This window comes from Vidua macroura, chromosome 2 (assembly GCF_024509145.1).
Source record: "Vidua macroura isolate BioBank_ID:100142 chromosome 2, ASM2450914v1, whole genome shotgun sequence".
Lineage (NCBI taxonomy): Eukaryota > Metazoa > Chordata > Aves > Passeriformes > Viduidae > Vidua > Vidua macroura.
The window spans coordinates 26,589,598-26,608,153 of NC_071572.1; the positions used below are offsets into that span (position 1 = coordinate 26,589,598).

Consider the following 18,556-nt stretch of genomic DNA (forward strand, 5'->3'; position numbering starts at 1 on the left):
ATAATGGCTTTGGAAAAGCATTCTATGATTTAGAACTGAGAACTCATCTGTAAGAAGACATGACTATTTCACATTTGTCAATGAGATGGAGGAAGTAACTCAAAGCACACTTGAAAAAGGGAACTTTTAAAACAAGAGCCTGCACAGGAAAACATGTCAGAATAATCTCTCTTTGCAAGTCCCCCCACTTTGGCATATACTGACAACATGGTTTTGAGTATGCTGCTGTATATAGATATTAATCAGAATATCTCTGGATCTTTAACCACTTCACTGATTACACGTACACAAAGAGCATTTAGGCAGCAAAGCTCAAACTTCACAAAACAGACTTGAACTATGAACTTAATGTGAAAAAATATTAAGGGAAAAACTACTCAAAACCAGGAAAGGCCTTTTAAAGACTGCATGTGCACTTGGGCTTAAATTCCACTGAGAACACATGGACCACTGAGAGCATCTGTCATCTACAGCCCTAGGCAAATATCTGAATCAGTTACTGTTGGGTAAACTTCCTTCTGTGAAAAAAAGGAAAACATTCATGGATCAAAAAAGAGGTACACACAATAGCATGGCTATTTTTGCTTCCAGACTTCAAAAAGTATGACAAAGATAAGAGAGCAGGTCCTGAAAGACAAATGACTAGTAGAAAAGAAACATGTCCCATATAAAGTGTGCAACATCATGTTCCTACTGGCCTCAAGCAGCTTACAATGTTCTCTCTGCTGCTGCTAGCCCCTCCCCTCAGCTGAAGCTGCCTGATTGTTCGTAATCTAGTTCAATGCAAAAGTTAAGCCATTTCAGGAATGGCTCAATTCCTGTTCTACTTCTCACTGAAATACTTGGGCTCATGTACTGTCAGACACTGGGCATTTAACTCTGGGCACAGTACTGAGGAGGAGGCAGGCTCCATCAGAATACAGGAACTTAAAATTCCTTCAGCTGAATACACACAAACCCACCTGGTTATAGCTTTGTACCTCCAGAACAAGTTTCTCAGTCTGGAAAGTTAAGCCATAAATTAAACATTAATGGCTGCTGTCAACTTCCATTCTGTACTCTATATAAGAAAACATCTCGATCACATTTAACATTTTATTCTAGACTTAAAAAGGAAATAGTCAGGTTCAGGTATCATGTCATTTCGTATTTGTATGCCAAACACAAATACAAGCTGACGTTTCATCATTTGTTCTTCACAGAGCAGCTCAAACTTAACCACCTAGAGCACAACTGCTGTTTCATCACCCAGCTATATCTCAACAGCATCCAGGGTTTCCACTGACAGGACTAGAGCAGACTATGCAATGTGATATCTTCAAACTAGTGAGAGCAAAACCAGCCAGTAAAATGTGGGGGCATTGATGTACCAAGAGTAAAAGGCTGTCAACTTCAAGGGGCAGCTACAGCCCACTGCTGACTGACACAACACTGTGCTCTGGCAGCTACTGCTTTCCACTGACTCAGGCAAAGGGAAGTTCAGATGCACCTGATGATGCTGATTATCTCCCTAGGTAGGTTTGCTAGACCAAATGGTGAACCAAACCCACAGAAAGGTTTGGGTGGGTTGTAATGCCTGCTCTGCATCTGTGGGCTGAGCAGCTGCACAGTCCCACCTCTACTGCTCCATGTGAGACTGAACACAAGGTGCTGGTGAGATCACAGGCCTCTCAGCAGCACTCAGCCCAGACATACAATGCCCTCATTTTTCTTCAACATGAGCAATCGTGCCAGACTCCTTTACTTGCTGTCAAGCAATAAATGGAGGTGGCATTAAAGCATCTGCCAATAATACTCATATCTGTGTAGTCTGACAATTAATGTAGTCCTGCTGTCAGTAACATCCTTATCTGCAATAAAATTTATGAAGCCATAATCTCACTCCTAACAATACAAAGCACCTTTTTAAGAGAGTAAGAATTGGCAATGTTGTAAAACCATAAAACTAGATTCAAAGTCTCAAGCTAAACACCTTGGAAACAATCTGCGACAAAGTTACACAACACTAACACTTACATACTGATTTTTCCTGTATACTGGCACAGTATACAGGAACTCGTACAAATGAGGTACAAACCATGCTGAACAAAATTTTAAATTCCTCTCATTAAACTTCAGATAGCTCAAAATATCAGTTCCTATATCACAAATGTTATTACTTGTAATTTCAAATCAGTCTTTCTGTTCTGAAAAATGAGGTACTGTGTCCCAGAAGTGGGCCACAAGAAACACAGCACCCAGTATCACTAACATTTGAAAAATACATTGTTTTTAAGGTGGTTTTCAGTTTCTGACTGTGCTGGCTGCTCTGCTTAAAGCCTGGGTACTTTCAGACTTCACACAGGGTGAAGGTAAGTCCCTCACAGGTTTATTATTCTTACCCCGTTTCTTTCATATCATGGTCTAATGTATTAGAAATAATTAGAAACCTGGTCTCTTTTTTAATTTTTCAGTCTGACTGCATAAGCCCAAGCAAGTGACATTCTTTCTGACATTTACTCTCACTGTATTCAAAGTGTGGGAGCAACAATAGCTTACCTTAATAGAGTGCTGTGATGCATAACTAAATAGCCATGAAGTGATCCATGAACATGGAAAACAGTACAACAGCCACTGGCTGACAAAAGCAGAAGATGCAGGAGCTTCCTGGCCTACAGCTCAATGTTTGATCCACTAGATTGCATTGGAAAAACTGCTAGAATGATAAAACTGATAGTTGCCACATTAAGACTACCTTTGTTCTAGTATTTGCATGATTCACTGCAAATGTTAACTATTAAAAATTTCTTAAGCTATTTTCTTTAAAACTGTAAGAAAACTGAGGAAACATTGTAAAAATATGCATAATTAATACAAGTATTCTATTTTCCCTTACAAATCATGAAGTGCTTAGGACAACTGAGATACTGTAAATGTAAAAGATACAAACAAAAAAATTCATTTGGCTATCTTCACTTGCCTAAGAATTCATAGAAAATATTTACATATTGGCTCCCATTGTTACGGAAAAGCAAGCCCTCTTGCAGTCTCGACATAAAGACCAAGGAACATTTAAATAAATTGATAAAGTCAGAATATCATGTAAATCATATTTACACTACTGGTAATAAATGCTTATCATGGAGCCCAGAAACAGACTTTAAGAGTTGGATACAAACAGCAGAAGTGATAAACTGCATAATTACGAACAGAGAACATGCTTCCAGCAAATCCTGTGCTCCTCATCACTCAAAGCTAGAGCTGTCTGCACCTTACATTACCACTGCTGCCCTAGAAAGCACCCTGGTCTAAAAAGCTTCCACAAATTCACTCTGTATAAATATTGTAACAAAACAAACAATGCAGAAGCTTATCTAAATATTGGCTTTCTTCAACTGATAAATTACAAAGGGAAAGTTTCCATATCCTACAGGAAATAAATGCTTAATCTATTGTTCTAAAGGCACTGTCATAAGAGGCTTTGGGGTAAGAAGACAGGGACACTCCAGGGTAAACAGAATAGATCTCACAGTTAAAAGCCTGTTAAAAGCCTTTCCACCACCAGTGACACTGTGGCATTAAAGAGGATCAATATTTTACAGGAGAATGTCACAGGCTGAAGAGGCTGTCCTGAGGCTTTCTTTGTATCACATGCACAACAGTGTATTATTTCTCTCTCCAAACAAAAAGAAAACCTAGTCTTGTATGTATTTTCACATACACTTCACCGTACATGACCACACTGTATGTTGGAATGGGTGTGCATTTTAAGTGTCATTTTCCAGCCTGGTATGTGCAGACTTGCACACAGACTGAAAAGCCAAGACACTGCATCCAACCCTACCATACAGAAGTATCTAAGAAGAATTTCCCCTTGCATTTATCTGAGACTTTTGCACAGGCCAGATATTCATGTCTCCTCCTAAACAAATATTGTGGTTCAAAAGTGATCTGTAATATATACTTACAAGAGAAAAAAAAAGTAACTGGCACAGTATCCTGCTGTATCATTTTGATTTCTAGCTTTGTTATAATGACTGTTTTCACAAGACCTAATATCATAATAGAAAATAGAATCTGCTTCAAAAGAAGAAAAGCACAGAAAGAGGAGTCACACTGTGTATAAAAATTCACAAAGTACCAAACCCTAAATGTAATTTAGGACTGAAATAATACAATTTTCAGCATTACCATTGTATGGAAGAGGGCCTAGAGATTTGGCAAGCAAAGTTTTTCACATTTAAGATGTACTTGTTGCCATTCCTGTGGCAATCTGCCAACATAATTATTTTAAGCAATACCTGCAGATACTATTTTCAAGATGGCTCCACTCCCTGAGGAATCAACTGCTATTTATAGGGGCTGAAGTTATTCAATGCTTGAGATAAACACACCCTCCTTGTATCAGTGACCTGATAGTTCACATTGTTTTAATTATTTCTGTAGGCAGAATCCTGACCCCCAGTGATTTATACACACTTGTAATCCACCCTACACTTACCACCAAAACCCAAACCATACTAATGGGCAATGCTTCCTTTTTGTAGGGAAGCAACACATCTGTCCCAGAGCTATGAAACCCATGAAACTGCCATGGCCTTGTCACAAATACTCTTTGCCAAGATATTTTTTTAACCATCTCACCTGTACTTCTGAATCAGCATCAACATGCTGGAGTTGAAACCAGGTGTCTCTGTTATGATACTTCTGCAGATCTTCTTTCTGTATAGCTACCTTTCCTGAAATAAAACAAACCAGAAGCACAGTTTAAGACATACTGTAGCTCTACCAACATATATTGCCATCAAAACCAAGTTGCAAAACATTGATTTAGGGCCTGTCCTATTCAAGAAAGGCTTTAGAACAAGGAGATATTTTTTTGGGGAATACTTCTTTACACAATTCATAATGATGAGCACAATACTGATGGATCATACAATTCTCATGAGCATCTTTTTCCACTGCATTTTGTGAATGACTTGGAAATTCCTGAAGTCCTACTCACCTAGCAGAGTGAAGCACTGGATGCTATGGACAAGCTTGTAAATATGCTTATAACAAAAACATTATTATTCCTCTGACATGCAATTAAACTTGTGGGAAGTAAAAGCTTGGAAACCGTTGCAGAGTTTTTTTTTTTTTTTGTGGCTGATGTCTGTAACAGTCCCAAATTAAATGTTCCACACGTATGTTATTGCCAACAATATTTCAGGATGAGTGTTTCATTGTATAGTTTTGTAGGAGAAGGGAAACAACTACAGATGCCAAGTCACAGCAGATTCCCATATCTGCATTTTGGGGCCCTGTCAAACTCTCTCTCTCACTCAAATCTGTCACACTTGGCATTACGCAAGCCAGAGCCACCCAAGGGCTATCCCCGACTCTAGAGAAAAGTTGGGGGGAAAACCCACCCCAAAACACTGAAGAGTTTTAACTCTCATGTTTTTATACCCCTCTTTTTAATTAAAACATTCTTCTGTTTTAAAACAAAGCCAAACGATCCCTTGTGGTAGGTACCGTAACAGCACCAGTTCCATGCTGTGAACTAAGAGCCCGCATGAATGCAAAGGGTCAGCGCAGAAATTTCTGTCCTGCCCAAGCTCTCTCAGGCAGTATGTAAAGCACTCTCTGAGGAGCAGTGAAACTTCTTCCAAGTGTCCTTCTTTATATACACAAAGCTGAGTGTGGCATGCATGAGGAGCACGTGACCCTCAGGAAGCTGCTTTGGGTTGGGTGGCTCCCCAGGCACTGAGCAAAGCAGCACGTTAGAAGTGAAAGAATCCAGGGCAGTCAGAGACACTGACAAGGCTCAAGGAAGCTGGGGTTTGGCAATGTGGTTGGGTAGATTGCTGCTGCTAAAGTGAGTTGCTCACATACAGTTTGCAACCACTGCTTTGTCATAAAAACACATACCTTCTTTAACCAAATGTTGGGAGATAAAAGTCACCAATGGATACAGTTTTGCAGGAAAAAGAGTACTAAGGCTACCTAAATTTATGCAGTTTGACCAGATGTCAGTAATACATCACCCCAGCAAATGTTAACACATTTACAAAGAAACAAAAAAGGAAGAACACAAGATCAAAGACTACAAAAATGGCAAACACAAAGCACTTTCCTTTCAAAAATCTAAAAGCTTACACAAGTCCTAGCAGCAAGTTATTACACAACAGCATTCGCTCAATTTATGGCCTTTTCCTTTAGCTGGATAGCTTCACCCAGCCCTCCTGCTTGCTGGACTATACCCCATACCATGTTGCAGCTGCATTCTTCTGTCACCTCAGGCTGTTTCTGATGACAGTTTCCAGACTTTCAGTCCCAGTTTCTAAACTACCCTGCCATTCTTCCACAACTGCCCTCCATAGTATCTGCCAGGGCTTCTGCTCTAGCTTCCCTTTCAGAACTTCTGACCCATTATTTCTAAGTCTTGTTCATTCTGTCCTCAGCACCACCCTCTCACTGCTTGGCCTGTAGAGATCATCAGATCCATCTTCTGTCAAACATCTAACTAGAAATTAACAAGGGAGACTCTTTATTGGATATGCAGAGCAAGCCACTTGAAACTTGTTGGTAAAGCAATATTTAAATTACACAAACCTACAAAATAATATGGCAGGAAGAGTAACTAAGACATCTGAACTGTGCTGAACAGAAGATACCAAGTTATTCTGCTGAGAATCCATAGGATGACGACTGTGTTTTTTCAAAGCTTCTACTTTTATTCTCCAACCACAGTGGTTTGTGGGGAACCTAGTTTCTCTAAAACACTTTGAGAGGAAAACATTGAAATGCATGACCTTCCACTAATTGCTTTGGACCTCACTTGAAATTGTTTACTTTCACTGATTGCTATCCTCACTCTACCCTTTAATCTCTTGCAGAAATCCTCCACTCAACTGCAGCGTTGTACACACTTTGCAAACACCGTCACCTGCCATCATCTCATTCAGAGTCACCTCCATGTAAGGAGTGCCTTACATGCCTCCCCTCTTTCAGCAGGGAGTTCCACTGCTCTCTGCATCAAGGATGGCAGGGTAACCCAGATGGGTCTGGTCACAAAGTCAGTGCAGGATTGCAGCACAAAGTGCTCACAGGCAATGGCATGTGCCTCCAGCTCTGAGGGAGTTAACGTGGTGATACAACTGTTTTGATTAGGAAACTCTTTCAACAGCACTGTTTGCTCTGCACACAAGCAAGTTTTATTAATGACTGAAACTTATTGACTGGGCTGGCTATTATCCAGGGGTTTTCACTCCATACCAAATGATCCACAAAGAAGAAAAATCTACTAGGGAAAAAGAAAAGGGTGGCAGTAAAAAGAGGGCCTACAGTTTGGCCAGTCTAAATATATACAAAGATATATTACTGATAAGGCAGAATGTTTGATCTGCCCTGATAAATAGTTCTCCGCATACACAGAGGAGCTTCCCTCTCAATTTGTTAATAACTCTTCACCTGCACCAGCCATGTCCATATGCTCATCCAGCTCACATTCCTCATCCCCATCACCAGACCTACATAAAACACAATGCAGGCGCTGAGCACGGTCATGTTTCTGCCCTGGTCTGCACAGTCACTGCTCTTCCACTGGCTGACCTGCATCTGACCTGGCTCAAACAACTTCCACAGCACCAGAACTAGGCTAAATCTAGGCCAATAATCACAAGCTGTTGGCACCTGTCATTTGACCTGACACTACACGATAAGAACCTGTAATTCTCCCTCAAGATAAACCCGACACGAGAGGTCAGAAAGATTTACCACCACTCATTTAAAGGATGTTTTCCTCTTTGTGGTTCCTCAGCATGTTCCCAAACTCGAGCCCATTGTCCCGCACTCTTTCTCAAGACTTGGGTGGCTTCCAGACAGCATCAAGAAACTCTAAATCATGCACCTGAGGCACCCAACCACTCCTGCTGGTTTCCTCAGAGTGGCCCCAGGCTGCAGAGTCTGTTTATGCTTTTAGACACTGTATGGGAAGAGGCAGGAAATAGCCGAGCTTGTTGAACAATGTAAGGTGTAATTTCAAAACTTAGTATAAGTTACATTTTTAGAAGTTAGATTCTCAGCGATAACCAGCAAAGATGAATTAAAAACATTCTTCTCATCTGAACTAATTTCTTCCTGAAGCCTGATGCTCAGCAGGACCTCAGACTGGGGGAGGGTAGGAAAATCTCACACACTCCTGTGTGTGTGTTTTCCATCCATATGGCAGCATTTTCCCTAAGACCAGCCCCCTTCTCCACTTCAGACCGAACAGATCTTCACTGCAATATTTAAATCCTAAGCTCTGTGTTCAAAACAAAGGTGCAACATGCCACAACTGAGCTCTTCCTTCTGTGAACCTCCCTTTAGGGAAAAAATAATATACCTATTATTGAGGAGACAGCTTACAGATTAATAAAGTTACTACCTAGGCCCTGGATGGTTTTAAGGCTGTGAATTCCACTTTATAATCCCTGGTACAAACTGATTTAAGACCCTCCTACCTTCTCCACCCATGCATCCCTGTCCTCTCAAGCAGGGCATACTGAAACTGTTGAGGAAATCAAGCTAATCTAAAAAAGCCCAAACAATGAAAATAAAGATTCTGTGCAAGGAGAAGAGAATAAGAAATAAGTTTCACGGGTCACATGTGAGTGGTGTTGGCATTTTTAACACAAAGGTTATTTCAATTGTCCTGTTTTAGAGGTTTCCCCACTCAAGAGTCACATTAACAAAGCTAGGATACAGAAGACAGTAGGAAATCAGTAATATGGGCACACAGGCAGAGATTTTGAACAGAGAAGGGTAGGAATTTCTGGCTATACCACCTGGGAAAGTGCTTGTGGAAGCACCACACCCTCAGTGCCCATCCCTCACTGGTTACAAACATTTTTCCAAAACAAGTCAATGCAGTCCATTAACCCGTCCCTGAACATGCCTAGGCTTGTTAAATCAGGGTCAACATCTCCATACAAAGACTAACAGAATTTGGCTCAGGCATTCTCCATCCATACTCAACCACCTTCTGTCTGCATTACCTGTTGGTGACAAAAGTGTCAGGCATTGGTCAAAGGATTACATCCCACCTTTTAAGAGTAATTTTCTAGTTTGCAGATGAGATATGTGAATATTTATGACAGATGCTAGACTAGTATAACATTTCTTTACTGAAAAAGTAGCACAGCAGCAATAGGAAAGGAGCTTGTCATTCTAAAAGGGCACAAGGCTCTACCTGAAACACGATCCAACAGTTATTTCACAGAAACCTGAAATCAGAGCATTTCAGGAGCTCTTTAGGCTATCTTTATCTTGGAATACTTACACAGTGAAAACAACAGAATTTTACACACTGCTGCCAGGTGAGCTGATATAATAATATCCTTCATTAACAATGACTGCAGTACAGTTAATTTACAGCTAAGAGTTAGGTCTGAGTCACACATTAAAAGGCCCCAAAAGTCTAATTAACTGAGTCTTCTCTCAGCTCTGAACAGAGACTTTGTCTCCTTCCTATATAATGCAGTATTAGGCAACAAGCAAGCCCCAGAGCTACTTCAGAAGTTGCTTCATGTTAATATATTAAGTGCACAGACACACTGTATCACTGTACTGATTTAATATAACTGATATGAAGGTCCACAAAGGAAGTAGCTTTCAATACTTGGAGAGACTAGGGACAAATCAGAACTAATTTTGATCAACACTTTAGACTGTGAGAGCCTAGTTATCTTGAAACAAAAAGCATCACTGCTATTCCAGCCTACCTAGACGTTTTTAATTATCTGCATGAAAGGTTATTTGTCTTTAAATAAAAGTACAGAAACTTTTCCTGCCTTTTTCAGGAACAGCACAAATTCACTCACCTCTACCCTAACGAAGATCGAAACAAGCAAACTCCCAACTCCCTATTTCAGAATTATAGAGATGAGAATTAGGGGCAACCTAAGGCTTCAGAGCCTTAGAAGCAGCAGAATTGTTCCCTCCCGGCTCCTGTGCAGTGCACCATGAAGCACAAGCACTATTAGACCATCTGCTAAAATGGGAAAGAGTTTAGTGGCAATAATAGCAGAACACTTCCAGCTCAGCATTAGTGCATCCACAGAGAATACTGAGGTATGCGATATTCATGACCTCAATTTCATTTGTTTGGGTTTTTTAAACTAGTCCAAATATACTAAGAAATCACTTAATAATTCCATTTTCCCCTTTGTGGGATTTATCTTGTATAATAAGGCAGAGAAAAATAGGCTGTGGACAAAACATAGCTTCTATCTTTAGTCACAATGGTCACAATGCAAGAAATCTCACCTGGCTTCCATGTGAATTCCTGCTCTCCCTCCCTGCTAAAAACAGCAAAACTCCCAAAGAGCCCTCCTCAACCACACCTCTGGTATCAACTCTCTGCCAGCTGCTCTCTGGGCCCTTACAATGGCCCTACATTTGAGACACAGGGTATAGCCTGTGGTTGGTTGCAGTGGGAGAGAGCAGTCCTGAACTCCAGGCTTGCAGTCACTGCTGTCTGCCTTCCAGCAGGCACCAAAATCCTGAGCGTGGCACCTGCACGGAACAACCACCACATTCATTCCCTCATTCTACATACAGACAATATTAAAACTTGTCCTCATGTCAGGAGGAGGACTGCATGAAAAGACAGTTGAGGTTCTAGCACATTATGCTCAGTAGTTTTGTTTGTAGGATGAAGAAGAAAAAAATATCACCTTTTGAAACCTCTACTTTGGTTTCCTGCTCTTGGAACCACCCATCAGGCTAAAAGATATCATGAGTGCATCCTAACAACTTATATTCTATGCAGAGAGTATTTATTTTAGCCTTTCTATGTAGCTGCAGAGATCCTTTCAAGGATAATACTAGTTTATATCTTTTTGAGACTTGTCATTGTGGAAGAGTCATCTGTTTCCTTTATTTCATTAGCAGTTGTATTTATATTATACTGAGTAGATATGTTACTCCCACGTCATCCACAGTACATTACAGAAACAGCAAACCACTGCCCAAGCCATGGTCAGGCTAGAAGAAACCAAGGAACACTATTTTCTACTGAAATTTTCATCTCTGTTTCATGCTCGATTGGAGGCTCTTTCCTGCATTTAACTAGCAAGAATCACAGTTCATCAGGGATGATTCTTTCAAGTTTTTTTCTTTTAAACCAGTAAAATAGTGAAATAAAAAGGTGATGCTTCAGCTACATTTGGTAACAATTACCTAATAACAGTAGATGGTTTGCTTGGATGTTTGGTAATAAATTATGGCAAGTCTACAAACATACCTCCTTAGCTTTGGAAGCAACCATTAACACAGGCACAGGTAATTCAAACACGCATGCCTCAAACAATTTAATTCCAAGGTGTTTTCACTTTGTGCCTCCAAGAGCTATGAGTTGGTTTCATCTACTTTAGTCCAGATTAGCTAAGTTTAACTACTTCTGAAGGCAAATTTGTTTTAGTGCTCTACTCTGCTTCACCACAGGAAAAGAGGTTACAGGGAAAAGAGTTACAACCTGCCAGGATACAATGGCCACAAGAGTCTCAATTTGTCATACAACACACCTAACAACCTGTATGAAGGTGACTTAGAGCAGCTACGTTATTGTAAATGTAATTAACAGAACCATACATTAGTCTTCTCCCACTGGCTTTCTGCTTCTTCACTGCAAAGCTTTAGCATTTCACATCTGTGCTTTATACAGCACCATTCCATCCCCATCAGCACAGCAGCATTTTGCTCTATTCAGCTACTGCTTAGCACCAATGTTAGCAAGCCAGTTTCATGTATCTCTTTTCCGAAACAAATGAAGTGCTGAGGTGAAAAAACCAAACTGTCTGAAGTAGAGGATAAATAATTGTGTACTTGTCACCTGAAGGACAGATGATATCAACTAATCTCTCACCCAAGTGTTAAGTGATTTGGTGTGGCATATTTCCTGTTTTTGATCTGATCTGTATGTTGAAGGTCACAGCCTGGCAGCCTGAGCTATTCATTACACACTTAGAAGAATACCAGCTCATGGCATGCCACAAACATGGTTTTCCTCACTAAATCTAACTCAGTTACTAAGCTGTGAGAAGCCCAGTTTATTGTTATTGCAGACACAGCATATCTCATTCAACATCTCTAAAGAGCTGAAAAATATCAAAACAATCATTAAAGAACATTTACCTGATACAGCAGCACTACTATGCTAATATTCCTTCTGCTGCATCTAGCCAGAGACATCTTTTTTCCCCATTATTACTGGAGGGGCACCAATTGAGTTTTTCAAGATAGCCCCATCTCCTCTGTGTTTTTCTCATTCTAACAACTAGAAGGAAATAGCTATTCTACATATTATAGACACATTTCAGCAAATTGGCCTATTACTACTATTTGATCATTCAGAAACAAACAAATAAGATTTTAAAATGCATTTACCATTGCCTTCAGTAGTATATTTCCTACTCAAAGTATCTCAATATACTGCATAAATCAGTACATAAACTCTATCCAGTAACAGTCAATATCACTTAAACAACAACTTAAAACTAGTTTACTTTCACAGTAACTATTTTTATAGCTATAAGCTAAATATAAGCTGTATTTTATCTAAAAAAGAGAAAAATAATATTTCAGATTCACTGAACTCTGCTTTTTCTTCATTATATCTGCATTTCAAACAGCATCCAATATTCTTCCAAGACACAATGGTTCAAAAGTTGCGTCTGTTAAGCTGACAAGATCCCAGATGACTTAGCAATTATGATTAAGAAAATGCAAATGTAATAAGCAAACATGCAGACTCAAAAGACCTCTTTATCTGCACAATCCTCCCATCCTGTATGCCAAAATACTACAGCATGTTCCAAAACATATCTGCTACACATGTTCCAGTTTGAGTTTGGTTGGCTCTTCTCAGAAGTTTGTGTCAGAGGTTTCAGGGGGTTCTTGTTTTTCATATTCTCTCTCCCACATCTTCCGCTTTTGGTAGCTTAACCATTCTCATCTGTCACACACTGAGTTGCATTTCTGAAGTTAAAGAATTTACCATCACAAACTTATACTTCATATTTGAATAAATAAAAGCATGCCTGAGCTCCAGTAACCCTGGAAGTCAGTATTGTAACACCAAGAGAAACTCTGGGAAACATTTAACAGTGAACCAAAAGGAATTCTGCTAACCAACCATCTACAAAAAGTAGCTAATTGCTGAATTCTCACCATTTTGACCCATATGCACACCCATATTCTCTGTCTCAAAACCAGCCAAAAAAACAATGCAAAGAGATGTCAAACATTGCAAATCGCACATAGGTAAGTTCACAAGCTCAGTAACACATGGACTTTAAATTAGTCTCTCCTGGATGGAAGACACTACCCACTAACTCCCTCCTCTGAAAAAGTTCATTGCTAGATGAGCATGAGTAACCACGTTTTCTTCAACAGAAGTCTCTCATAATAACAGAATGTTACTAGTCATCTTTGGAATGCAAACAAAGGGCCTCTGACTACAGAATTTGGTGGTTCTGAGGTAACAAGCTCATTTTAGCTCTACTCTGACCATCCTTTTCAGTAGGGACATTTTCCAAACCTTCCTTGTTCAAGCCTCTTCAAGGAAAGGTTTAAGTCTTAAAACTGAGCTGAAGATACACATAGAACAACTACTACTTTTAGATGTTACAGACTTTTACAAATGTAAGAGTTTCCTTGTTCAAAGAAACCTCTACTGTTGAGCTTTGCAGCTGCTGACTTCCATACTGAAAACAGCCACAAGCAGTTACTCCAGAGCACTGTTCTCTTTCCAGAAAAAATTCCTACTACAAGTACAACTTAAGAGAGTAGAATCAAACTGACAGTAATTCTGGATTTTTTTTTTTCTTCTCTCCATTACTATTTATCACACTTCCGTATCTTTGAAATGCTTTTCAAAACATGACTCAGTAAGGAAGAAGGGGAACAGAGGGAGGAGGAGAGGAAAAAATACTACAATACATAATATGCACTGTAAAATCTCAATGTAGACAGGAAACACCAGAGTTTTGACTTCTAGCGCTACATCAACACTGTCACCAAGCTATGTGGTTTGGTTAACACACTGGAGAGAAGCAATGACATCCAGGGGGACTTGGACAAGCTGAAGAGGTGGGACCATGGAAGTTGTGTGAAGTTTAACAAGGCCAAGTACAAGGTCCTGCATACAGGTCAGGGCAATCAGAAGTTCAAACACAGGCCGGGTAGAGAATGGATTCAGAGCAGCCCTGAAGAGAAGGACTTGGCAATGTTGGTGGACAAGAAGCTCAACTTGATCCAGCAACGCGCACCTCAAATTTCCAAGGCAAGTGTGTGACCAGCAGGTCTGTGGAGGTGATTCTGACCCTCTAACTCTGCTCTTGTGAGACCCCAGCTGGTGTACTTTGTCCAGGTCTGGGGGCCCTCAACACAAGAAGGATGTAGACCTGCTGGAACGAGTCCAGAGGAGGGTCACTAAGTTGATGAGAGGGCTGGAGCACCTCTCCTATGAAGACAGGCTGTTCAGCCCAGAGAAGACGTGGCTCCAAGGAGATTTTCCAGCTGCCTTTCAGTGCCTGAAGTGGGCTGACAAGAAGGCTGGAGAGGAACTTTTTGTAGGGCATGTAGTGATAGGACAAGGGACAATGGCCTTAAACAAAGAGTAGGTTTAGAGTAGACATTAGGAACAAATTCTTTTCTGTGAGGGTGATGAGGCACTGGAGCGGGGTGCCCAGAGAAGCTGTGGGTGCCCCATCCCTAGAAGTGTTCAATGCCAAGCTGGATGGAGCTATAAGCAGCCTGGTCTAGTGGAAGGTGTCCACCATGTTTCAACCAAGGTATTGAAACTAAATGGCCTTTAAGGTCTCTTCCAACCCAGGCCCTTCTATGATCCTAAGACCAGTACAGCAAGACACCAGTTTGCCTACCTGTGGATTCTGCAATACATGCATAAATTAACATTGCCATTTCCTGAAGACAGTGAAAAATGAAAACTTGATCAATCATTCAAGCATGCAAACAAAAGTTTTTATTTTTTCTGCATGTTCTCTTCACAAACTGCTCCCAGAACCTTTAAGATTACTCTAGCAGCTCCTGAATAATTCCCCTCCAACATCAGAGCTTGATTATTAAAATATGAACTTAGGAAACATGGAGAAAACAAAAATATTTTCACTTCTCTATCTGCAATTTAATGTGTCTGACATGTATTAAGTGGTTCAAGAGACTGTTTTTCCAAGAGAAGGAGTAAAGCCCTGAGCAAGAAAAGTCCCTGGCCTGTTGATGGGTTACTGCAGCTGTTGAAAACTGGTGACACACAAGAGATCAGATATTTTCAACAATGAAAAACTCATCAGTTGAAAGAAGGGAGCTGTTACTTTCAAAGTACAAGGGAAACTAGACATCAGAGAGAACAAAATGCTTTCCAAAAGCTCACTCAACAATCAGAAATTGACTCCCTCCTCCCCAGGATGCTATACACACATGAGCTCACTTATGGGCAAAGAGAAGGATGACCTGCTTTCCCATGTAAAATAATAATTAAAGAAAAAGCTTGTGTCTGCATGACAAATTACTGTAATGTAAGGATACTTGCACCACCACTCCAAGGTTTAAGATAAAAAATTTTATGCCATCACACAAACTGTTGCTCAACATCCTTACACAACTTCCTCTCTACAACCTCTATGAATATAGCTACAGCCATCTATTTCAAAAGAGATGAATAAAAAAAAGTCCAAAGTGTTCAAGTGACTTGAAATAGAAACTGTTCCCCTCAATAACAACTAAGCTTTTACAAAGGTTTTATTCCCAAAGACATAAATGGAGTGTCACACAATTTGCTGTAGATGAAATGCACAGCAAATAATATCTGAGAAAGCAGGAATCTTGTCAATCTCAAACAGGCACTGGAATTCTTTTAGAGCTATTCTGTAGGTGACAGCTTGCTCTGATACACTCCACAAAATTCTGTCATAATTGTACTTGGGGAACCTATGGCCAGTCGCTATTCCTCTGCTTGTTGTTAGGGTAGCCGTAATTTAACAATACTGCAGGCATGCAAGTGTGGGGGCCCTGGAAAACTGCAAGACTAATGGCCCTGCACTTAGGAAAAAAAAATAGTAACATTTGCAGTAATAAATGAGTTTGTCAACATTTAAACAAGGTTCTGTAGCCTGTTTTAGTTAAACTGCATTCACTGTCACAACAGACAGTGCTTTTCTCCCCAACTTTTTTATGTATAATATGTAATATTGAAGGCATTTTTGACAATTGACAGAAGAAGGACAATACTGAGCAGCACTTACCACAATCATCATCAGTCCTATCAAGACCCCCAAATCCTAAGACTACAAATTATGTAAAAGCTAAAATCCAAGAGAAATAAGCTATAAGGAAAGTAGTAATTTATGAACACGTACCTATGATGGAATCCCTTCGAAAAACATCTCTGTCAAAAATATAAAATGACAGATGGCGAAAGGTCCGAGGAATTTCACAGTAAAAGTCTTCTCCATAGAAGGGGCTGAGTGAACAAAAAAAAAACACAACAAACCAACATACACATACACACACACAAAAAAAAGGAAAATAGATTAGTGTTGGTATCCTGGACAAGTCAGTGTGTTTATATTTCACACCCAGAACATCACTCTGGGCTGTGATGGTCTTTCCCACCAATGAATGCTCACTTTTAAGTACTGTTCCATTTTTACTCTTCCTAAATATCTTAAATTCTCACAGAACAAGATTTTTTAATGAGCAAAAAAGAACAGATACTTCTTTCTATCTGGAAAACAAGCATCCCTTTACAAAGGGGGCAGAGACCACATTATTTGTTAACATACAGTGCCTTGAAGGGTAGAGAGAGGCCCCTGCTGCCAAAGAATGCTTACAGTAGACCATTAGGATAGAGATCACAAAATCATACTGAACAGGATGAGAAAAAACACAGTATGGTTCATGTTCTTTTGGTTTTTTTTAAGCATTTAGTATACTTAAAATAAAATGCCTACAGCTGTTGCATCTTTTCTCATCTCCTGCAAAGTTTCTTATTTAAAATCAGATTCAGTCAAGTGACAGTAACTAAGCCTTGGAGCTGGCACCTTGCTTGTTACCTCGGAGCACTGAATATTTCTGCATAGTGGAATTGTATAAAATATTTTTTTTTTTTTTTTTACAGTAAGATCTTTTTTTTGAAGACATTAAAAAAAATAAGAAAGTACTATATCAGCATGAAAAGCTCTTTAGGGACCTAAGGGGCTTTCTTTGGATCCTACCAATTTAAATGGGGGAAAAAAATTCTCAGACACCTGACAGCAGCGCTTTCAGTTTCTTTTTATCAAATTACATGGTTAAGGATTTACTCCTAGGAACTATAAGCATATATCAACATTATTTATTCATTGGCAGGTCTACCATTTTACACAGACCTTTCATTCCAAGTCACTCATGCTTCAGTAGATCTAAATGAATGGATGCAATTCAAGTCACATGGACAAATACAGCAAGCATTGCAGATGTAGATTTAAATATATATCTAATTTCAACAGACCAAAAGCTAGCATGTTTTTTTTTCCCTTCTTAAACAGAGACCTCCTTATTGCTTTGGTTGAGCTCAAAAATGAGACACAGTTGTGCTGTAGTTTAAATCACTATTACAATTTTTATGTTAGAAAATTAGATATGCAAAAATTATTTACAATTCCTTGAATAAACTTTTAAATTTTTCAGAATTTTTTCAGGAAAGGTAATTTCCCTGACTCCTTTCAGGGATGTTTTACACCACCATATGTTGTCACTTGTATTTCTACCTATAGGAAAAATACACTCCCTCAAAATCACCACATTCCCTCAAAAACTAGCTGACAAGTCTCCCTTAAAACACCAAGGCACTGCCATCTAGCTCATCAGTCTGTGTTTGAAGGGAAAATGACTCGATAGTTTCATGAAATCCAGTGATATCACTCAGTATTCACCAAGAACATTATTTAAGTCACTACTCCACTAGCCACAGGGAAGAATAGATGTTGGATGAACAACAAAGCCCAAGGCATAGCCACAGGTTAAACTTCCACCACTGAAATGGTTTCCCATTCCTTGAAAAAAATGCAGCCAAGTTACAAAAACCAACGTGAGGCGCACTCAGTCATGCCTACTGTGAAGGCAGGGGAGGAAAACATGACAGCTGGAAATGGCAGCTGGTTTGACTGTCCCATCTGATTCAGCACTCCTTGTTACATCCTCTCCACCCATTCTGCTCTGAGAAGTTTCATTTGGAAGCAAGAATTTCACAGCCACCACTTCAGGCCCAAAATACCTTAATTCTTTGTTTAAAGCAGCTTTTACCAAACTGGGAGCTACACGACTGTCCCAGCAACCATGCTTCTGCTGGCAGCCCCAAGGGCCTCATTCTGTGCACATCACTTGGTGCACATTTTCGCATGCAGGCTTAACCCTAGGGGGCCAAACAAATGCATTCATATTGCCCAAATACCTAGTGCATTATACATGCAAAACACTTTCATCATTCTGAGCTTTAATACTCTATTCAGCCATAAAATTGTCCTTTCTGCTGGAAGAACATGACAGA

At 39.8% G+C, this 18,556-nt stretch overlaps 1 protein-coding gene across 1 annotated transcript in view; it reads right to left on the reverse strand.

The window, feature by feature from the left end:
- Positions 1-18,556, reverse strand: part of RASA3 (RAS p21 protein activator 3) — a 128,813-nt gene that overhangs the window by 64,824 nt on the left and 45,433 nt on the right. The window contains exons 3-4 of the mRNA XM_053971269.1: positions 16,386-16,489; positions 4,624-4,718 (exon numbers count right to left, since the gene is read on the reverse strand). Of these exons, the coding sequence (XP_053827244.1) occupies positions 4,624-4,718; positions 16,386-16,489 (199 nt within the window). The remainder of the gene's footprint in view (positions 1-4,623; positions 4,719-16,385; positions 16,490-18,556) is intronic.